Source organism: Aptenodytes patagonicus, chromosome 5, assembly GCF_965638725.1.
Source record: "Aptenodytes patagonicus chromosome 5, bAptPat1.pri.cur, whole genome shotgun sequence".
In the NCBI taxonomy this organism is placed as follows: Eukaryota; Metazoa; Chordata; class Aves; order Sphenisciformes; family Spheniscidae; genus Aptenodytes; species Aptenodytes patagonicus.
The window spans coordinates 67700091-67724369 of record NC_134953.1 but is presented as its reverse complement, the minus strand read 5'-3'; the positions used below and the strand labels follow the sequence as shown (position 1 = coordinate 67724369).

The 24279-nt window shown below is 37.3% G+C and overlaps 1 protein-coding gene across 10 annotated transcripts in view; it reads left to right on the top strand.

The window, feature by feature from the left end:
• Positions 1 to 24279, top strand: part of MAST2 (microtubule associated serine/threonine kinase 2) — a 196375-nt gene that overhangs the window by 4004 nt on the left and 168092 nt on the right. For all 10 annotated transcript variants that reach the window (XM_076340290.1, XM_076340294.1, XM_076340292.1 and 7 more), the window contains exons 2-3: positions 18465 to 18612; positions 22253 to 22395. In XM_076340290.1, coding sequence (XP_076196405.1) covers positions 18465 to 18612; positions 22253 to 22395 — 291 coding nt within the window. The remainder of the gene's footprint in view (positions 1 to 18464; positions 18613 to 22252; positions 22396 to 24279) is intronic.

Sequence of the window (24279 nt, the reverse complement as noted above, 5' to 3'; positions counted from 1 at the left end):
AGTTATTGTTGCTTAGGAGTAACAGTCACCCTCATCCAGAAGCATATTATAAGCATTAGATTGTAAGCATGATATGGAAACATAATTAGTTTAAGACATTGTGATATTTATTGTGAAAGATCCCACATGGATCATAGCCAATATTTGTCAGAGGTGCTTCTATTAGCATTTTCTACTTCAGGTAGAAGTCAAAGGTCAAAGTTCTCATCTAAAGGACTCTTCAGTGTCTAGAAGATATGACTTAAGGGGGTTATGATGGAAGTATGCAAGACCGTGGTTGGTATGTAGAGCATAGATAGCAAACAGCAGCTGACTCTTTCCTCTAGTATTAAGCTAGGAGTCAGGCTTAAAAAGAGAATCTTCACGCAAAAGGTAATACATGTATGATTTTTTTTTTTGCCTAAGGATGCAAAAAGCATTCAGAGTTGAAGTAATGGAGAAGGGATCTAGTGAAGATTATTAAATAGGCAGACTGCATCCACGTGAGGAAAACAGCTGAAATTAACTACCATCTAGGAGAACATAAGAACAGGGCAAATGCATGATGCTTCCCTTTACTTGTCTGTAGGGAATGTCTTTGCTACTTGTATAGGTTTTTCTCCATGAGGAATGGGTGTTAGCCTGTCCCTAACAAATCTGAATCCTATCTTCCTCAGAAAGCGGGGGGGAATACACAGATATGAGGAAAGCTGAAGTATTGTGGAAGGTCTAGGGGGATGGAGATTGAAGGTCAAAAGAGTAAAAATAGAGGACACTGAGCACTGAGTATGGCTGAACAGCGTTCTCTGCTCTAAAGACGTCTGGGTAACTACTGGGTGCTGCCCAGTGGTGCTTTGCTTGGAGATGTGACAGGGTGAGGGAAGAGAAACAGACCCCATGCTTGTCAGCATTTTACCCTCACTTCTGTCAAGCTTCCCTCTCTTGCTATGGATGGCCAGGGCCAGGAGAGGATTTATGAGAAGATTCCATGACTGTGATTTTGTAGGATAATAAAGAGATGAAGGGGACAACAGCAGAATCTCAACAAGCAGTTCAAGGGGCTGGTAGAGGGACTGCAAGTTGTAGAGGCGGGATTTTGGATTAGATGGACCCTTTGTCTTGTATAAAGTTTAACTTGGCTGCTGCTGACAGAGTTGGACGGAAATGTTGCTAAAACTGGAGGCTCCCCTGCTGTGTGGATGTTTGTTGTATGGGAAATGCTCAGCTGATGCCAACAGGCAAGCTGTGTACATAATATAGAGAAAGGTGAAAAACCTTAGTCCAGGTTAGTTTTGTGTTGGGGGAGCCCTTTCTATAGGGCAGTCAGTGCAGTAGACTATCTCCAGCTGTCAATTTTGATGTGCCTGAAGAAGGGAGATCTTGGGTGTTGCCCAGAGAGTACATTTTGTCATTTCTACATTGGATAGAAAGTATTTCCTGAGCTTTGAACAAGGTAACTGACTTACAATCAAATCATTTAACTATTACAGCCATTTGGAACTGTAGTGCTACAAACTTTCTGAGAGTAGCAAAAGTATTCCTTTCTCTCCATGTGTCTTTGAAACTTTGTAGATTGGTATGTCCCAAAGCCAAAATGGATTACTGTGGTTATCCAGTGTGATTTCCTCACTTGTGCAGGCTGTGGAGCTTTCCTGAAAGATAAATTAAAACATCTCTCTTAAAAATTGATCTCATCTTAGCCTTAGATCATGGTGTGTCTGTCACCTCTTCTGGAAAGCTCTGCCAATGTTTCATTATTCCTGCAGTTAGGAAACTAAACCACATCTTATTTCAAGGCTTGTTTTGTCTAATGTCCAACTTTCAGCTGTGGAATATGCCTATGCTAGCACAGGCAGTAAAAATTCTCTACTATCTGATATCTTTTCCATGTATAAGTATTTGAAATGTAAAATCTAGCTTCAGTTGGAGCAGAAGACACTGAGTTCTTTTGCTTGTAGCACTTTGTGCTTCCCCCCCCCAGTTGTTCTTGGAGTGTGTGCACCAAAAAATAGGTAGTATTCTGGCAGCAGCCTGAAATAGTGTGATCACAGACAAGGTTACTTCTCCACTACTGTTTGATACTTGTCCTTTTACAATTTTGAGGATTGTATTACCACAGTTGGGTGTGTTGTGTGAGAGAGAGTTTTGTAACATTATGCCTGTGTGGATATTTCTACTCCCTGTATTCAGGACATCGTGCAAATTGGTCCAAGACTACTTATAAATGTTAGGTTAGAAAGCTTATCCCCCCTTTCATGTTGTCTTTATATTTTGATTTTTTATTTTTTTTTTTTTTTTTTAAGGATTGGCAAAGGACCTTTTCCACTGACTTCTCACCCTGTTTTTTTTTTTTGGAAATCAGTCAGTGACCAGCAGGGAGAAACTGGCCAAACCCCAGAGTGCTAGTCAGATTTGTTTTGCCTCCACAGCTGCAGAGAAGCTGTTACCATGCTTTCCTTGCTGTGTGGCAAGCCTGGAAATTGAAGAAATCTTCTTTTTTCCTAATCAGAACTTCTGCGCTTCATATGTAACAAGCGTTTTCTCTTTTTTTTCTTTTCCCTCTAGGTGCCATCAGTGCTATTAAAGGCAGTACCTCTATTGTGATGAGCCCTGTACGTAGACTGCATAACAGTTTGGTGTTCTTTGGTTATTTCTACCATGAGTCTTCCCTTTTGTTTATAGGTGAAAAAGCAAGCTTTTGGAGTTCAGTTGATACTTTGCTTCTGAGCTTTCTCTACACCTCTGCCTCTCAGGCTGCTGATCAGAGCTCTGTTGCAGCTCCTGTTCTGCTCCCCTGGCCATGGACCCTATGATTAACAGCTCACAACACTCAAAGCTGTTTCTTCTTACTTCATATCAAAACCTACAAACTGGGATGAAACTTAATCTGAAGAAGATGGAAGTTTATTTCCAAAATTCAAGCAAATAAATGGAATCAAAGGGACGTATCGCTAGCAATGCAAATTGCATTTGCAATAAAGTGTAGTTTTTAATATTCACATTACAGATTCCATAAAAGCAAATATAGATTAAACATAGCCAAATATGTTCTGTAGGCCCTTTTTATCAAAGGAGGGATGGAGTGCTGCTGACTTCTAGAACATCAGAAACCATCTGTTTACATAAATACTTCTAGCTACCTGTTTTGGGATATCGTTGCTGTTTAGGGCTGATTTTAGGGCAGTTCTGTCCTGTGCCTGTTTCATCAAGGGAGCTAAAGAAAGTCTTAAGGAAGACATTGGTAAAGACTCCTAAATTACGAGCTGTGGATGTGACTTAACATTAAAAACTCAGTTACTGTTTGTAGACCTCAGACTTCCTTTTCCCATCTCCCTTTCTTTGTTGCTGTCTAGCTCTTTTTCTCATTATAGGGAGGGAGCAAAAAATAAGTGGTTTTTTTTTATAAGAAGATGCCAAGTTCTAGCCTGTAAAGCTTCTAATATGGTGAACCGGAGTCCAGAGTGTATGGTTGGCTAGCAGGCATTCTTACTCAACCTCAAGAGTTTAATTTCTTAAGTTTATCCCCTTCTCTGTGGAGAAATAAAGGTAGTGAAGAAGCCAGAGCATAGCTGCAGAAGAAGGAGCTGTTCCCTATGACGTGTATCGTTCTGTCTCTGTTTTCTTCTCTGTCCTTTTCCTGAGGATGCAAGAAAAGAAGCCAGAAAGAACAAACGTCTCAATGTCCTGTAGGTATATCTTGCTGCTTTCCATAAGCTGATTCTTGTTGATGCCAGAGCTACTCCTGTTTGACTTCATTAGCCATACTTTTTTGCCTTTCTGTATTTTGATCAGGCAGCAATGGCAGCTGCTTGGCAACATGTCATTCTGAGTTCACTTGTATGTTCATAGTAATGTTTAGTAGTATGGGGGGGGAAGAAAAGTGACTGAAAAAAAGAGTCATCTAAAAGCAGGCAAAGGGGAATAGAGTCAAGTGACCAGTTCTGCAATGTGCTTGTTAGATAATAACAGAATTGAGCCAAAAGATTCATCTAGAAGCAGACAAAAGGGACATAGATTCAAGTGACCAATTCTGCCATGGGCTGCTTAGATAGTAGAAAAATTAGGCTATTGCCATAGCCAAAGGGCATATGGCACTTCTCTGGCCTGATATAATAAAAACATCACCTTCTTCAAAGTTGAATATTAATGGACAAACCTGATTTGTTTAAATCGATTTGTGTAAATCAATAAGTAGGTAGGCATTGCATCAGCAGCTTAGATGATTCAGCTTGCCTATGTGGGATTTCAATTTCCTGTCACAAGTGAAGAGTGAGAGCAAATATTGTGTATTAGCCACATTGATTTCATATATTGCATATTAGAATAGCTAAGCAGGCAGTGGAAAGATTATGACTATTTAGGTGTTCATGTTGCTGATGATTTGCATCTGAGTTCAGCAGTGCACTGTATTTCTTGTCCAAAAGGAGTATAGAAATGAAGGAGCCAAGAGAAGTCTTCTATCAGAAGTGGCTGGATTTGGTGTGGGAATACTTGTCTTTATAATCATAATCAATTATTAGCTTGAAGGGGAGAGCTGCTGCTACTTAGTATTTGTTACAGAGCACTTGAGGGTAACAGTGGGGTGCTGTCCAAGGCTAGCATTAGGCATCTACAAAACACTCAGAAAGATTGTGGATATATTCATGACTGCATGCTTCGGGAAACCAAGTGATATCCGTGTGTATTGGAGGAATGGGTATGCGTTACTGACTTTATGCCTTGAAGAAGTTGGCTTACTTCTTGAGCAAGTTCATATGCCTTCTTGCAGCGCAGAGAACGTGAATGTTGTCCTGCCTGTCAAGGTGGTTCTTAGAGTCTCTAGAAGAGGCAGTTGTTTATTTTTATCTGATATGTTATTTTTATTGCCTGAGCTGCCTGTTGTGCTCCATAAGCCAACATAGCTTTGGTGCTTATAAGAAATGCAGTGGACTATTATAGATACGATGATAGGCATTTGTTTAAAATAAAAGGGTTTTTTACTCTTATTTAATTCTTATTCATGGAACCTGAGTAGCTGAAGCTAAGGAAGCTGTGAAGACCACCAGGTTAGTGAACTGGTTGAGACTAAGACAAAAAGCTTTGTCACCCATCAAGACCTTGTTCCTCAAGAACCACGGTAGCTAAATAGACAGGTCATGTAAAGTCTTAACAATTTCATTTCCGCATCAAATAATGATGTGCTGTGGCTAGTGTCTTTTTGTAGTGATGTAGTACTATTTGAAGCCTGGTAAAAGTGCTGCTCTTTGGAGGAAGAAGCTGAGTCCATGGGCACTCAAAAAACTTATACCTTTTTGCAAGGAAGTAGAAAAATCTGTTTCAGGTGAGGAAAATGCACTCATTGTTTTGATGTCTTGATAGATGTCACTCTTGGCCATAGGAAGTTGATGCTCTGCAATATCTCACTGTAGTAGAAGGATCTGAAAGCCTTGTTTGGTTTGTAATGAAGTAGCTCTGTTGTTACCTTTAAAACCTGCTTTAAAATTTATTTTTTTTACTTGCTTTTCCTCTAAGCTGTGTTTTTTGTGATAGTGTATTATCTAACTTACAGCTTAGGTCCCATGAACCCTAAAACTAGTTATCTGTCAGAAATTATTTTCAAATGTTCTGTTATAAATATACATTACAGTGCAGTGAGGGAAGAGAGTTCAAGACTGAAAACCCAGCAATGATAAAAAAATCTAGCTGTCTAGCTTGTCAGTTTTTTGATATTTGGAATTCCTCTAATGTTAGTGGAGGTCCATTATTTACATGGAAAATAGAATGATGCTCTGTTTCTTTCCAGGAAAAAGTCATGCCTTTGCTATTAGAACTGCATCGTAAATATTTTCACTTTTTGTTATACATATAGTAAACAATTTAACAATAAAATACTTTCTAAAACTCTTTAGTTGGTCTGGGTTTTCATGAATGTAAAAGCAAGACGGTGCTTTAAAACATTCCATGTACCTGTTCAAATTTCCAGAAGCAGATGGCACTGTTAAGGTTGGACTGTGGGGAGTGTAAGAATTTTTGAAATGTAATTTCTGATTCAGTTTCAGTCCACACGTGTCTTCATGAACTGTCTATATAGGAAGATTTTCTCTAATGTTTTTTACTACATAGTGTGACAAGTAATCCACCATAAACATTTTCAACAGTATAAAGCCAAAATAAGTTATTTAACTACTTAATTGAATGCTACTTGGATAATTTTTTTTTTGGCCTTTACTGTGTCATGCTAGTATTTCAGAAACTTGTTGTAGGTGTTTGGCATCTCAGCTAATTCTGCTAATAGTAAAAATACTTAAGAATAGTTATAATAAGAAGTTGAATTTCAGTGCAGTTCTGGAGCGCTGCTTCCATTATCTGCACATTGTCTAAACATCCAGCAATCCATTCAAGACAGATTTCCAGTAACGCTTAAATTTGTTGCTTATATGAGGCTACATTCTGCTAGCCCTCACTCCTTGCAGTGACTGTGAGCTCTTATGGAAATTAGCTCAGTATACATTATGTGCATTTGTCACTTTGATATGTTAGCTGCAAGCACATCAAGATTTAAAAAGAAAAAAAAAGATTTTGTAGGTCCTGCTATCCCTGTTGATTTTTCCCTATTGGATTTGATGGAAGAGTTCACAGACCAGTTTGTCTTTCATGATGGAAGAGAAAGTACAGAATGGTTACAAGGGTAAACAAATGCTGCCCTGCGGCATACAGAAAGCAGTTTTACTAAAGACTGAATTATGTGAAGGGGTGGACTCAAACTTGAGACACTTTGTCATCTTTTCTTAATCCAGCCAAACAAAAACTAAGTGCAAAAGGTCGATCCACTAAGGAGTGAAGGGAATTCAGTACTGTCTGTGGGATGAAAACTTGTGAAAACATATTGTAGCTGCATTTCAGGAAGCTTGAAGATTTTTATGAAACGTAGTACTTATGAGATTGACTAATTGATGCTCAAGCATGTTCTTCTTTTATCCTTCAAATTCACAGCTGTCATGCTTTGAGCTCAATAAGAATGATTTAAAAAAAAAAAAAGTTTTCTAATATGCCTTCCTGGTACTATGTATATTAACCAGAACTTGATACTGCTGCTTATGCATGCTTTTTTTATGACACTGAGAGCCATACACATGCAGAAGGACTGCATAAACACCTGATTTATACTCTACAAATGGTTTAAGCGTGGTTGCATGTTTCCAGGAAGGCTGTCTCCCTGTTGCATGTTGATTTCCAGTTATCCCAGGTGTTAAACTTGGGGTTTGCTTCTCTCTGCATTGAAGAGCATACAGCATTAGAATCATCAAATTACATTTCTCTGCACTCTTTCTTAAAATACAATTTGTCATTACAAAGCAAGTGCACAAATCAGCAAAACTGCGTAGATATTTGTCCTTTATGTGGCTTTCAGAGCTTTCTGAGGAAGCATGTACAAGACCGAAAGAATCCAACTTCACTAATGCAAGTGAAGTATTAAACTCTTGGAAAGGCAAAACTGGAAAAGAGTATGTAATGGAGACTTGTGGAGCTACTTGGGGAAAAAAATGCACTGATAGGCAGTGAAATAACTGAATGTCTTGCATTGTGTTTTTTGATGTTTGTTCTATTAATCTGGTAGATGCATGTCCTCTGTTCACTGAGGACTAACTGAGAGGGCTAGCAACAGCTCTTATGATTGTATTTTTTGCCATTTGAAATGGAGTAAGATCCCAGTTTTATTTTACAGAAGCCATTGTAAGGCCCCAGAGCAAGGAAATGTCATCTCAAAAATGGAATGCTTGATAATTAAAACAGGTTTATTAGTCACTAAAATCACACCATTCAATCTTTACTGTATTTACAGGCACTTTATTATCATAAAAAACACATTTTAAAGTGGAGCCTTAGGAAAGACCTTTAAAAGGAAATCAAGTGACCAGGACTGGTGTTAAGTGTTCTGGATGACACCAGAAGATCAGAGAGTACAAATAAATAAATTATAGTCACTGTTTTAGAGGAAAGATTATAAATGAGTTGTATAGTTAATATAATGACTGTAGGCATTTAGATGTTTAAACATTTAGTTGTAGATGGATGCAGTGACATATTAGTAGCAAATACATCTTTCTCTGTTTTATTAAATGACTTAAATTGGACCTGCTCAGTGTGAAGATGGTGGCAAAAATACGTGACCCTGAAAGTTAAATTATGTGTTCAGTTAGTTATTTGTATGTTCTTTGACTTTTGCATTGATCTCTGTTTTTAGGACAGAGGAGAATCTGTTTACAGCATTGTTTTGCCAGTTTAGCAGACGCTTTAGCAGAAGCGTCTGCTGACTGTAGTCTTTCAGTTTGAGCTTGAGGCCCGGTGATGTTCATAAACCTAATAGTTGGGCATTGTTTTTGTTCTCAAGCAGAAGGGAAGAAATACATGGCTTGTCCTTGAAAAAATTTTGGCTGTTGTTTCTTTGGGATGGCACTGTATTATGCTGCTTGGTGAGGAGAAGCTTTTGTGCCAGACTGTAAAGACTCCATTCCTCTGTGTGGACATTGATAACAATTGTGAATTAGTTTATCTTTGTCTGCGATTTTATGTGATTTCTATTAAGAAAAGCTAAGGATTAAGCATTTGTTGTGTTTCCAAAGGTTAACTTCATTTCCTTTAGGTCTAATGCCATTGGTAGTTTTATTTACAGTCTTATAATCAAATGATAATTTTTTTTTCCCCATGCCATATGTGCAGATCTGCTGTTGAGTTTGAGGGAAAATTTGTTCTCAGGAAAACTTCACATAAGTGCTTCTTATTTTTGCTGTGCGTTGATGTGCTTATCTCATTTGTGGTAGGAAGTGAGAAGATTCCAGATGGTTAATGGAGACAAAAATATTGATGCCAAAGGACTGGAACTTTCACTGTCACAAAAAAAAAAAGTATTTAATCTTTTTTCCTGCTGCAAATAACGATCTTCCTCAGTGATGATAACACCAGATTAAAATGTATCTTGGTCTTTCTTCGTCATGTATATGAATTAATAGTGTTCTAACTCTTAGCAGACCATTGTGCCTTGTTAGATTTTCTTTTGCCACTAACCTCTGTCTAACTACAGATGGTTCCACTACTACTGCTATTCAGGTGATAATTGCGATATATAAAAGCATCCTGGGCAAAAAAGTAGCGTGGTTAAAGAGGATTCCTGTAGTGTTTTTTGGTTTCATACTTTTCTTTCTGTGCAGCATGCACTATTCAAGTGAGCTTTATAAATTAAGATCAAGTCTGAAAATTATAGTACACATCTGTAAGTAGTCATTGAATGTCTAATTAGAAAAGTCCCTTTAACTCACCCGGGTGGTTCCCCGCCAAAGTTCAGTTCGTGAGTTACCTTTTTCTTTTCTTTGTAGGCAGCTTCATTTGAAACAAGCCTTGGAACAGCAGTTGGGCATGGATTTCTCTCTTCTAGCCCCCTTAGCCTTGGGACAGTTTTTTTAAGGGCTGTCTCTCATACTGGACCAACAGAGACTTTTATTTGAGACTGTACTTCAAACTTAATGACTCAACATTTTTCTTTTGAAAGTGCTTTTTTCAAAAGAAGATTAGAACTCTGCACTATTAGTAAATAAATAATTTTGTACAGCATGCACATTTTAATATGCTGTATTATTGTTCACTTGCCAAACTTTGTATTTTCAGCTAGTATTTTAATTTTAAATATATTTTATTTGTGCTTTAGACATAGAAAATTCTATATTGTTTTGGGCTGAGAATCAAATAATAACACAGATAACTTCTCAGTTTTTGAAATGTGACCCAGAGCTTCCTGTCTGTAATGTATAAATTTAGGTGAAACTCTCTTCCAGGTCCTATTGCTATGAAGCAATTGTTTGTTTATGTAAATTGAATGAACTTTTAACCTATCACTAGGTCTTGTTCATCTCCATAGAAAAACAGGAGGAGTTTACATTCCCAATGAAAATGACTTGATTGTAACTTTGTTTATAGAAATTAAACAGAATTTACACAGGTATAAGTAGGTATTTTATGTTGTTTTGCTCTTTCCCTGTGAATGAGACAGTGAGACAATGTAATGTGAACAAAAATAAATATAGTTGGAGATCTGAAAGCTCACTTGTTGGAAAAAAAAATTAGCATCAATGTTGCAGCATATCAAGGCATCCTGCAGAATGTTCTGATAATTCTCCTTTCTAGAGCCAATATGAAATCATAGGTCTTTACATGCACAGCTTAAGATACAGCTGTGTTTCTGCTGCTTGCCTGGTTCCTTAAGCAGTTCCCATTGTAGTCTTTCTTACAGCATAATTGTAATAAAAGGTGTTAAATTCAGTGTTTTCTGTGTAATAAATATCTGAATAAATCTATAAGAAACTGGCAAATGAGAAAAGTTTTGGCTTGTTGATACCATGGATTATGGTCTTTAGCAAATCTAAACTTATGTCTCTATTTGACTATATAAAATCTAATAGACAAGAATATAGAAGATAAATGAGTGTTTGATAATGCGTAGGATGCTAAAGAGAACTTGCAATAGTACTAGTCAGTAATGCTGGGACACATCACATGCTTGGCACATCTGAGTTTAATGGAAGAAAATCTTCAGAGAGAAGGTGTTATTGATGTCTTATAACACCAAATTTTATTACAAATCACACTGTTTTTGGTCATAATTCTTTTAATCCTTACAGCAGACAGGATTCTAATGTACAAATGATGAATTACAGAGTTGTTCATGTTTTTTTATCTGGCCAGGAGTTAATTTCCCTGCTCTATACAACCTTTTTATGTTCAAAATACTCATGCTAGAATACCAATGATAAAGGAATGATGTGGCCTTTAACGTGCAGTGTCTTTGTTCAGACTGGTTTTGTTTTCAGTGTAACTAGTGAGCATGTAGTGGGGTTTTGAGTCTTGATATAGATAGTGGTTCCTTTGAGCTTCTTTAAAGTTTGATACAGACTTTAGTAGGGGCTGTGTTGCTCTTTCTCCCCTAGATGAAACTCTTTTGGCTTTAGGCACTTTACAAGCTGAATTCAAGAATTACACTACCCATTTGTCTCTTAGTAAGGAGATCCTGAAGTAGGAGCAAATACTTGTGTAAACCATTGTGGTGTTACTTGTATTTTCATATAAGGACCAAACATTCAAGCTGATATAATTTAATCACAAATTACCTTGTCTTCTAGGCTGTGGTTCCGTTAGGAATAAAATGATTCTGCATCTCTGATCCTCAGAAAGGGGGTAATAGTGTACATAGTTGTAAATATTTACTTCTGCTTTTTAACACGCTTTTTAATGCATTCCTGCAGCTGGGAACACTTGGCAACAAAGTTAACAACTTGAACTTCCCTGGTGAAACAACCTTAAAGCTTCTAATTCATTAGTTCTGATCAAACATGCCTTGGAGTTGTTTCCTGAAGAGTTAACAAGAAAAAAGATGTTCCCATTGGAGGAACAAGAGAAGGAGGGTGTATCTCATAGTACAGGTTTCTGATACTATGTCTTTCAGGAAATATTCCTTTTTTTCTTGTTTGTTGGTTTTTAACTGTGGGATTTTTTTTTTTTACAAAAGGATTTAGATTTGTTTTGTAACTTTTCTGTCATCTGCATTATAACTGCAGATGAGAGTAGAGAGGAAGCTATAGGTATTGAGAACGTTAAATATATGCATGTTACACTATATAACTATTGAAAACATCAATGTGGCAATGATGCTTAGCTTTCCAGTCATTTTGAAAACTTAATATTGACAGTAAGTTAAGTTTATATATTTACCTTTGTGAGAATGTTGGGATTTATTGCAAAGTTCTTCAAATAAATCTATTAAAGAGTTTTACAATATTTTTTCTCTGTCTTTAAAATACTGACACTTTTATATAATGTAATGTATTCTGTAAAGCTTTTCTTGTTGATGTAGTAAACCAATATATTATAGCCTCTAAGAGGCTATGTTGATTTAATGTAATTTTCCTTGATTCTGCTGTCTGACATTTTTCAGGATGCTGCTGGCAAGTACATGAGTTAAGCAGATACAGTTAAGAAGAGTCTTAGTTGCAAGTTCTTATTCAGCCTACAATTTTGGTCACATTTGGGCTTACCTCTGCTTCCTGGTAAACTGCTGGCCCGCTTCCCTCAATATGTCATGTCCAGGCTAGAAAGTTAAGGCAAATTTCAGTACTAAATACTAAAGCATAAATACTATGGTTCCATTGCGTTAATTGCTACTTATTTAGACAGATATTTAGTTAGCGATCTGTTCTCTAGGCCTTTAATTTTCTTTTTCAGTGTATTTTAAAGTATATTAGAGCAGACCTAATGACAGGATCAGATTTATCTTTTGTTAAGGGTATGTACACACATTATATAAAGTGATGAGGAAAGGCTGAGAAGAAAAAGAATGCTTCTCAGATACGTGCACGCAACCCTGACACAACAGGCTTTTATCTTTTAAAGGACAAACAGTAATGTATTAAAAAATAGAAAGAAAATTGCAGCTTTCAATGTTGACTATTTTTATTGCTTTAAAAAAAATTCAAAGTGTCAAGTTATCCTCAAATTGCATGACTCATTGGTTATCTTCCTTACAAAATATGGTAATATTAGTGTATTCTTTGCCAGTTTATTGTATTTAAATTTTCATTCTTTTCTTCCTTCCAACAGTTTGCTAGAATTCACTTCCAGATGACCTTAGGTGATTGTGCTCATCAGGCTTAAAAAAAAAAAGTTTTCTCATTTTTCTTGTTAATTGATTACCTGTTCATAGAAAACTTTTTTGTAGATTTTTTTTTTCCCCCCTTGCCCCCCCCAGCCAATAGTTTAACATGTTTTGACCTGCAGATTTGAATATTTGTTAAGTCACAGTTGCTTGTTGTAGAGATCTCTAGGAATAATGTATTTTTGAGTTAGTTATAACACAGTTACATGTAAGGAAGTGCTCCTTTGTATGATCTGTTACATCTTAAATGTAGGCCATAAAGACAGGTCCTAAGAAGTTTTTTTTCCTAACATTCATGTGTTGCTTGATATATCAGTCTCACTAACTGTGTGGTACTTCATCTGGCAGTTCAAGGAAGTACTTTGACACACATCCACACTTTGAGTATTCACGTGCCATTTGTAGATTAAGGGTCTGTGCTGTGTTACTCTCTTGCAGCACCATTAAATGAATATTAAAAAAAAAAAAAGCTGCTGAAAATCATTGCAGTGGTATATGTGCTTGTTCTTTTATTTCTTGCTTGAATTGCCTGGGAGACTTTCCCTGTGCAATGGAATGGAAAAGATGACTGAGAAGGTTCCTTGTAGCTGTATTCTGAAATTACCAGATCAGGATTTTAATGTGGGATATTAGTGTAATCGTACACATCAGGAAGCACGTTTGGTTTCTTGTCTTTTGTCTGCAGCTATTGTTGCAATCTGTCTGGTTCTCCATCTTGCTGAGTGTAATAACCCCTGTGTGAGATTTCAGGCAAGAGAAACAGACCTGTATGTATTTCCAGTGCCACAACTATTTTAACTGTTTTTCTGTGCAAGTGTGGTAAGTGATCGAGCTGAAAAATGCAGAGCCTCTCACTATTCAAGAAAAGCTTTTGCCATTCTTCTTCATATCCTACTGTTTCAAGTTATGTGAGCAAACTTTTGTATACCTTTGAAGGGGCTGGTAGGAATAAACTTTGCCTAGCAAATCAAGATTGTTTGTGTGACACTTATCTTCAGTCCTAAGCTTTGCAGGATTCAGCTGGCTGTTTGAGCCTGATTTTTAGCTTGTGGCAAAAGACACAAGGCCAAAGTAAATTAAGAAGTTTTCTTCTATCACCTTTGAAAAGAAATTAAAGGAGGGAGGCTCATAGTCCTTTTCACACTGTGTGAGCAAAGTGTTTCTGTTATGTGCTTACTGATGCTTTCATTTCTAAAGCTGCAAGAATTTTTTCTTTTCCAAAGTGGAAGTGCAGTCCTTAAAATTACAGCAGTCTGTGCTACATAATCTATTCTTCGGCCATTTGCTCTGGTAGTCTAATTTTAGTAATTTGAAAGCATGTAAGCAAAATTTTGCTCTATCACTGCAAAGAGTTTCTTTATCCATTGATTTGGAATATTGTGTAAGATTTTTCTGTCCTTTGTATGTATTGCATCTTGCTTTGGGGCAAGGACAAGGAAAGATCTCTTCCGGTGGGTTTTTTCCCTTCCTTGTTTTAAGAGTGGTAACATAAACCACTGCTATTTCCATGTAGTTTGTCTATGAACTGCAATATTGAAGCTGGGTTTTGATGGATGAGTGAAATAAATTACAGTCTTATGAAAGACAACTTGTTGTCAAGTTAAACCTTTCCCCCTTCATTGTTTTGCTGACACAATATAGGCATAGCTCTTAAAAAATGAAATTTTAAACTGGCCATGTTGTACTTAGCGTTTTTTAAAACATAATAGGCTGTCTCAGAACAGTGCACTGGATTTTTTTTTTAATATTTGAAAAGTGAGTTTAACAATATATAAACCTGCAGAGTGTGATTGGCGTCCCGTTCTTCAAAACATTGAACAGCTATGTAGTCTTCTGAATGTTGCCCAAGTGTTTAACGTGCTTAACAAAAAAAGGGCTTATGAAGAATTTTCCATAGATAATATGTACTAAGCCTATCTCCTGTAGAAGACAGCCTAGATTCTTTGGTGAGTCTGGGAAGCTGTTACCTTTCCACTGTTCCTTTCATATCTTTGTGGTACAAGTCCTGGTGGGGAGGATTTGCTTAAGCTGGGATGGCTGTTGAAGAAATGCGTCTGGAATGACGTTTTGAGAAGTGGCACATACCATTGGGTTGAACTGAAAGGTGTGTGTAGGCAGGATGTCGTAGCTGAGCGGATATTGTGGTAGAAGTAGGTGTGCCCTTCAGTGTTGGTGCCTCATGTGCTCCTTCAGTTGGGGTACTCTTGATTTAGATATTATCAGATCTAAAAAGCTTGTGTACTGTAACTCAAGAAGAAATACTAAGAATTTGTAATTGTTTTTACTGATAAGAAGAGACTGCATAGAGGGGAAAGGGAAAGGGTAGGGAAATGGGCACATTCTTTCTTTGGTAGGGGTATGCAAATGTCTATATATTGGGTGGAAAGAGAGAGATGTAAAATACAGAAATTGCTTGTAACACGACTTAGACATGTACAGTACTTTTGTTTCTAACTTTACTGCCTTTCCTTACTTTGATGCCCCAAATGAATGAATGTTTGGGGCTTTTTTAGTTGCAGTTCACTGAGAAAGATGGGCGAGGTGTGTGTGTGTTGGAGGAGAGGTGAATGTGCACCTGAGGGGGGGAACAAAACAAAACGACAAAACAAATAAAACCCCAAAACCCCCAAATCCCAACAAACAACCCCAAAACCTTGAACAAAGAAGTCCCAGTTAGAACACTTTTCTTCATGTTAATCTTGAAATTTTAATTTTAACTGCTGATGGGTATTCTTGTTAATATAATAATCTCAAAATTGTTTTTGTACAGTATTGTTCTGCTGAAATTTTTTGCAGGCAAAAGAATACCTTGTTTTTATCTCTCAAACGAAGAGAAAGTTCTATTTTCTTGCATGTGCTGATTTTTGTTCCTTTTGTTGATTTGGATGTTGAACTAATTTGACTTGGAGTAAAGCTACTAGATTTATTGGATGTTTGTTAGTGGGGTAAGGTGGACCTTTCAAGCTAAGGACGTCACACTAAGCCATCATCAAGACCTGTGGGATGTTTGTGAAAGTGAAGTAGCAGCAAAGAAGCAGCCGAGGAAATTCCATGTAGCCTTATTCCTCTTCCCTGATGCTCTTTCCTGCGTCCCCTTCCCCAAATTCTCTTTTCTGGCATTTGTGCTGGGTGGGAGAAACGGGACGTAAAGCGGGTGCCCCAAAGCCACAGTTTAAGTAAGGGGTGTATTCTGTTTCTATCTTGGGTGCAGATGTATTTGGGAGTATTTGGATGCGATGGGCAGCAGCCAGGTGGGCAGGGTACCGTTTCTACTGGCACTAGCTTCTGTGTATCTTCTGCTTGTCCTCTTTCTCCCCCTGCCCCAACTCAGCTGAACATGGTGGAAGAGCAACTACAGTTGCTGCATCAGCCTGACAAGCAGGACTGTGCTTCCCCTTCTTAAAGGAACCTAAATGCACTGGAGAAGGCAAGATGATCATGGCAATGGCCTGTGCAGGGTGAGAGTGGGGATAAAAGCTGGCTTTTCTAGGGATTTATGTAAGCAGGCAGTACATAGACTGCAGGGGTGATCAGTAGCATCTTGTGCATAGGGCCTTTCAGCAGAGTTATGACTGGTTTCAGGGAAATAGCTAGATACTGAAGAATGCTGGGAACATTTGTGGGATTGAAGCCTAAGGAGTGTGAGAGGGTAGGCTGGATGAGATTTTTAACTAATTTGCTTGTAACCTGGTGTGCCCATGTTATTTTTGAGGTATGGTAATTTCTGGCTGTCACAGTTGGGAAACACATGACAGATTTTAGATGTTACAGGCATTTAGGACAGCCATATTAAAAGTATGTGTGTATATTTCTGTATGTTTACTTAGACATATATACACATGTAACCACTTTCTGCCATCCCAAATAGAAACAGCAAAGACTTTCTGCCCTTGGCCTCTGCAGCTTTCAGAGGCATGCTGGGGGACTGCTAATGTCGCAATTTAAAATTACTTAGCTTACTCCTAAGTACAAACAGAAAGTGTGATAGATGTCTTTTCAGCTGTCCAAATGACAGAAAAACAGAAGTATAGGCTGCTGGAAATGAAGGTCTTCAGTAACTTTGTGGAAAAGGTCAGAGGCAAATGAAAATGTGAGGTTCTTTGCTCCAAGATGTGTATGAGGAACCTTAAGATTAAAGCAAGTTTTCAGCTCAAGCAGTTTTCTCTACCCCAGGTCACTTGTTTTTGTGCCTCTCCCCACTCTTGCACCAATACAACTGTTTGCAGCTGTGTGATGAACTGGGTAAGTGAACTGACCTACTTTAAGTTACCCAGGTCTCTCTCTTGATCTGGTTTAGACAGTGCGGCGACTGAATGTCTAACCGTAACCAGAAGAAGAAATAGTATCAGAGCAGTACCTCTCAAGCTGTGAAAGGTGCACCACCGAAGCAGATGCGGAGCAAAGCATTCCTGTCTCTCAAACAAATAACAAAGTTATTTACTATTATGAGGTGCCAAAAGATTTCATGATTAAAAGGAGATGGGGTCTAAGAAAGGTTGAGAATGAGTGACTCGGAGCTAAGTGAGGATTCTATTTCAAATCCAAATTCAGGTTTTTTTCATGTAAACCCACTTTATTCATTCTTCCTTCCTTCCCCATCCCCATCCCCCCAAAAAAAATTCTTGAAGTTTTTAGAATGTGTAGTCCTGGTCTGGAGTTGACAGTTTGAGGCATAACACTGTAGACTGAATAGATTTGAATTAATGACTTCAGAATTAGATTTTGACTGGAATCTGCAAATTTTAATTAAAACCCACTACTGGTATATTAATTTTTGATTTAAACATGATTTAAAACTATGTTAAACCATGTGGTGATGTATCATGCAGGGAAAGTGTTCCTTTCAGTTTATTTTCTGCCTCAGATGAGATTTTATGAGGATAAGCATGGCTTGAAGTGCTGTATAGCTAATGAGAGGCATTTGAAATAAAATGGAGCAATCCATTAAGACACGTGGAACGTGTTGCACTACTGTAGAGAAGGGAGAACTTGACCAAGTTCATCTATGTAGGCTATAATGGAAAGTGTCACATTGTCTTCAAATCCATGTATGATAGCTGTGCTTGTAATTCTTCTTTGGGTGTGAAATGAGAGTTTGACACCTCCAGAACAATTAAATGCATGAGGAAAGCACTGTGGTTGTGCTTGCCACTGTTCTACCTACTGCTATTTTGATTGAAAGTTTGATGTATGCTGTGAAAGGAATCTACATGTGTGGGAGTGTTTCTGACAAATACATGTCTAATTTTGTTTATAGTAATAACAAAGACATTGCACAAAGGATGATCTCTATCCTAATTATTATTTAGTGATACATATGGTCTTGTAGTAGAGCTGTAACTTATAATAGGAGTTTTGGGTTGCAATTAGACATTGCAACAGTTTCTTTATAGGTATATTACTCATAGACGGGATGGAATAAATATTCAAGAAACCTGGAGAAAATACTCTGCTTTAGCAGGAAATAGCTTGAATCAAAGCTGAGCCTCATTTTTCAGTAGCCTCTTCCTACATACTGTAAGAGCAAATAACTGCTGTAGCATAATTGCCTTTTCTGACTATTATTAATGATGTTCCTTACAGCAATAGTGTTCAAGGACCATATTTGACTGAGATCTTGTGATGTGCTTTCCGTGCAGATATGTGGCACAAAAGAGGGGGATTTACAATTTTAAGCAGCTTTTTTTTTTGGGGTGGTGTTTTTTTTTTTTTAAGAGAGTCTTGTTTATGCTTTGGAGATTGTATGTTGCAGAAAACAGATACTTAGCTGTCATTAACAAACTTCTGCTTGTTTTTCTTTCTACAGGAGATGGTAACAGAATCCACTCCGTTACATTGCAGGAAGCTCAGCAATCCTGACATCTTTTCATCTGCTGGGAAAACCAAGCTCCATCGTCAGCTAAGTCAAGATGACTGCAAGCTACGAAGAGGTAGTTTGGCAAGTTCTTTGTCAGGTATGCTGTTTTGTAAAGACTATATGACATTTCATTAGTATTAAAGATGTAGTGTTACTTGTTGGCATAACAGTTGTAATAAAAGATACTGATAAGTCGTTTATTTAAAACTACAGGTGACCTCTTGTTGGGAGGGCATACAAAATTTTATGTAAGAGGAAAGATGCGAAAAGAAATATTAGTAGAAAAGAGTGAAAAAGAGAGATTGGATTTGGAGTGAAATTCCGTATACTGCCCAGGGTGAAAAGTTAGAAACTAAGACTTTATGTGCGAAGTTAAAAGAAGGGAGCGGTGGAACTTTAGGCAACACAGTGATGCATTCTTACCTCTCTCACTTTTAAGGCCAGCTTGCCTATTTTGCCATGTTGTTTCTTGCTGGGAAGTTGACTTTTATATCAGGTTCAAATTATTATTTAGCTTCTTTTTGGCTTCAAAAGCACTGTAGGCATTTGTGATTCAAAGTAAAAATCTTGCTTACTAACTAGATGTTTTTTCAGTTTGTGTAAAGTTTGTTTTTTTTTTTCTTGTGAACACAGTCTTCAGCCCTGTCAGAGAATTTAGTTTGTCAACTGTAGAAGCATGGAGTGAGCATAGTCTAGTAATTAGCCAAAAAATGGAGGACCAAGGTCAGTAGTTTTCTTTTTCAAAGACTTCATATGTGGGCTAGGGGATGGTTTCACAATTGTTTAAAGCTGGTACCAAAGTCTGTGATGCTGGCATTAGAACATACAGAGCTGCCTGATCAGTCTAGAATGAAATAGCTGATCTGCCTGAATACCACTGCTGTTCTGTAGGGTTAACTTGCAACCCATTGGCTCCCTAATTAGGCTGACTGTTTGCCTATTTGCATGTTAGTGCAAGAACAGGAAGGCTTGGAAACTCTCAGGTGGGAGGGGAAGAGGAAGAGGGTGAAACCACCCATTTTGGCAGCAGCATGGGCTTGACTTATGTGATTGTGAAAATACATCCAGTCCTGGTTCCTCCGTCCTTTATCAGGGGAAGATAAATATTTTAATGTTTGAGGTGCTAGGTGTAATAGAATTAAATAAGCAGTAAAGTATGCATATTTTGTTTTGGCTTGGCCTTGTCTTAATGTTTTATTTGTAGTAAGTGGCTTGTTTCTGAAAAATGGAAACATTCATAATGTTTTGCACTCATGCAAGTTTGTTCTCTAAGGTAGGTTAATTGCTAGAGGAAAACAGAAGTTTATTAACTACACAGCTGTTGGCTGATTCCAATGGCCGAAGATAGTACTGCAGGTTTTTTTTTTTTTGTTTGTTTTTCCCTTGAGTAGAAGTAAGCAAAGGAAAGTAAATAGGAGTAAGCAGGAAAACTGGAGAAGTTCTATTTCTTTTTTAAAAATAATTTTTCTGTTTGGAGATAACATTCTTGTAAACTTTCTGTTCTGAAATGATAATGTTCTCCAGAACTTGTTGCTTCATGTTAATGACTTTTCCAGTTATATAGTCTGATTCAGGAAGGGGAAAAGAGCCCCAACAAGATCAGTTTCACCCAATTGGATAAAGAAAATGTAGATGTTTAGATATATATTTTAAATGTGGGTGTTTGGAATGTATGTAGAACTTGAGGCATGGCAGGTAAAGGCTTTAGCTTCAAGCTCTGTCCTGAAAATAATTCCACCTTATTTTTGCAACAGAAGCAAATAAGTTTAAAGAGTATAGATGATTGTGCCTGCGAACTGGTTGGCTTAGATTTGACTCTTGATGGAATTCTGTCTTCCTGGATTCAGATTTTGTGGACCTAAAGGAGATACTGAGAACTATCTCTTATGGAGATTTAAATAATGTTATTCTTGCTCTCAAGCACTGGCATTTTGAACTGTTAGATAATTATATGATTTGAATTGCTATTATAGGATATCTTTGTTAGTGCTTTACTGAGATAAATACAGCAATGTACGTTTCTGTAGTTTTAGATGTCTGCAGACAAGAAGAGTCATTGTATTTACACATAATCTTGAAAAAGAGCAAACCATAAAAATCACGTCCACAGCTGTAAGCAGCTTGAGTGGGACTGGGAAAAAGGTACTGATATGCTGTGTCTCTGTTTGCTAGCTAAAGTTGAGCCTTCTCATCTCTAATACGCTTTGACTCATTCTATTAATGTGTACTTGGCCCATTGCTCGTAATGTTCACAGAAAATTAACATAAATAAGTTTAAAAAACCCCAGGAAACCAAAAAGATACCACTCCCCGCCCCCCCCCCCCCCCGGCATCATGGCTAATCACATTATGTGACAGTCTTCCAAATATTGTAGCTACTTTTATGTAATGAATGTAATATTTCATATCTAATTCTAAGGTGAAGTTGAATTTGTAAAATGGCTTGCTGCCTCTGCGAAAAAAACTATTTTTCTACAGTATGTGATTAAAGATGTAGACTTCCTCCTGCTACTTACTGCAACAAATGTCGTAGTCCCCTGTGACTTCTGTTGTAGTGTCTGAGCATGTAATAGTCTGTTGAATGCAACTATCTTCACCATGCTTGGAAGGGGGTGTGTGTAATTTAGTCTCACAGTCCTAATTTTAAGGAAAAGAGGTATTATTCACTCCCATTTTGCAGATAGTGAAACTGAAGTACAGAGGTTGACTAACCAAAGTTACAGAGGGAAGTCATCTGGAAGCTAATAATGGAACCCAGATTTACAGACTTTTTCACTTATGTGTTTTTAACCACAATACTATCTTTCTTCTCTTTTTTTTGTGAATGACGTTGTACATAAAAGGAAACCGTCAAGCTTGATGGAGTCAAAATATGACCTACTTTGACATTGTTTCTTTCTTATTGTGGAAATTTACTGCTTGACATTTTTCAAAAAGGAGTGTTATATTGTCTAGAAAAAAAATGTATTGAGCAGATCCTTTTAAATGATTACTGTATTTCCTGCAGTAAAGTACAATGGTGTGAACTTGTTGAGATAGGAACTACTCTTCTCACTGTTTGTGTATGTAGCATGGGAGATCAGCACCTACAGTAATCAATCAGATAAAAGGGAGACTTGGGAAACAGAATGTTTTGCTTTTAAGATAATATGATATTGCTGAAGAGTGAAACTTCTTAGACAGAAAATATCCATGCATGGTTCAAAGCAAAACAATGTTTAAACATACACTATATTCTCATCACAGCTGCATGAAATCTACTGCTGAATGTTCCAATGGTAGGAGAAAGTGGGGATGTCTAGATGGCTAAGCCATGTAGGAGAGGTAATATTTTACAATTATGAATGTATTTTTGTAAGAATTTTTAAAATTATACTTAAGAGAGTTTGCAACATTAACATTGCCTCTCTATAGGGCAATAAATTGTTTAATTGGCAGCAAATGTTGTTTCCTTTGTAAGCTGTGTGAAGTATAGAAAGGTATAAAGCGATGAAGTCTACTTCTACAAGGTTTTGGATTTACCCATTACCTCAAAATGTAAACTAGAGTTTTTGGAAATACTTAGTTATTAAACATAATGAATTCACAGGTAGTGTGCCCTTACAAGTTCTAACCTACCAAAACCTTTAAATTGCTTTTTTTATTAAACGCTTTTTTCCCACGTGCAGTATTTGTTTTCAGCATTTTATTTTGAACTTTAAAAACAAGCTGATAGTATCTTGGTTTTGTTTTTAAAGGAAAACAGCTACTTCCCTTATCAAATAGTGTCCACAGTGGAGTGGGACAGACAATATGGCAGCCACCTGGAGATACCTCAAACCTGGTCCGCATGAGAAATCAGTCTCTAGGACAATCTGCTCCTTCACTTACTGCTGGTTTGGTGAGTGAGTCTGAGAACACTCGTGATGATTTTGTGCTGTAAATAAAAAGTGGTGCGATCCTGTGCTTTAGTTTTTACCTTGCTTTCCCTGCTCCTGCTCTGTGAATGCAGTATTTTGTTCCTGTGGGCCCTTTTTAGGGTAGAGGGTGAATTAGGAGGAGAATACGTTCATCCTGCTTTTGACAAAAAGCAGGAAAAAAAAGTGTGCGTGAAAAATAATTTCTTCTGGGGGATGCTCCTTCCCAATGCTACTTAAGCTGCCTGATACCTGAAAGAAAATATCACTGGAAGTCTAGGGTGATGTGAGCATGGGAACTTGACCATTTAAAACAAGTTTAATTGGGAAACAGCTTTCTGAGTAGATACCTCTGCCTGTTTCCCTAGAGAATAACTAGGGGGATGAAGCTGAAAGGGATAACTGTCCAAGGAATTGAAGAGCTGGAACTGACATCTGCTGTTCTGCATGGTTTCTGTCAAAAGGTTTTGGTAAAGTGAACGTGTTTTTGAAGAATGTTGCATCTGTTAAATTACACTTTCTAAGACGAGAGTATTCTGTATGGTGGGGAAACTCAAATGGCTATTGTCAAGACTGAATTGCAAACCAAAAGGAACATACGTTTTGTTTGTAGATGTTTCTTACTACCTCTAAATATCTAAAATCATTGAAGCGCCAGGAGAAGAAAGATGTAAGAGTAGGAAAAGACAGTTATTTGTGAGCAGTCGTATGTGCAACAGAAATTGTTGCTAAATACTGGACTAAAAGCAAAGCTAGAAGCTTTTTTTGCCGAACTTCCATAGGGTTTTCTGTATAACAAGTTTTACTCAAATGAGGAAATTTTGGTGTGCACTACTTTATAGAGCTGCAAGTAACTGGGTAAATTTATATTACGTTGTAAGACTATTTAGAAGCAATGACCCCTTAAGTAAAAGGGTTTACCTTGGATATAGCCCTTAGATTGTTAGCCCTTAGAATTTTTTGGGGGATCCTAGACAGTTTGGCACCACCAGGCTATGAAAAGAAACTTAAATCTTTAAAGTTCAAAAAGCCATGCGTTTGTGCTACCACTAATTTTGATTTCACAATGAAGTATTTGTAGTCTTAGCATATTCAGACATGCTACTATATTGAAATTCTTCTGATCTGATTTAACTGTGTTGTGTCTTAGTTTGGTGCCTGTTCAGTGTTTGTCTTAAATTTCTACTCTTAGCAGTGGTTATAATTTGACTGTATCAACAGAAAGGGAAAACGCTCACGTGAACTTGGCATCTAAGTGTTTATCTGATGAGGATTAAAAAAAGTAGTATGTTAAAATACAGGCCTGTTCTCTAGAGGCAGGCAAATGCCTTGAAGCTTCACAGCTTAAGTTAATGAAAATAACTGTGCTTTAAAACAAAGCATTAGTTCTCAGATATTTAATTTGGAATACTAGTTCGTTGCTTAACAGCTGTGTACAGTTCAGCAAGCTGCAGATCTGTTTGCATGTTACAATTCTGCATATTACTAATATGATGTATTTTCAGTTTGTCATGGCAGTGTTTGTGCTCTCTATCAAATGTTCTGATATGAAACATGATGCCAATAACTTATTTTAAAATAATTTGAAATTCTCTGCTTTCTAATTAAAGCAGAGAAATTCAGCTATAAATCCAGTATTTGTTCCTCTGTGATGGTGTTAGGTACTGAAGTATATGGTCACTTTCCTATCTCTGTATACTTTATGGTGGGCTGTATGTTAATTACAGTTGCAGTTAATTAAGCCTAGAAATTAAGAATTTTTACTTGAAGTGGGCTTCTAAAGCAATGACTAAAGAGCTGGTCACAAGATGAACACCTAATTAAATGCAGTGAGACCTGGGATCTTGGAGCTAGTTGCATGTTTGCAG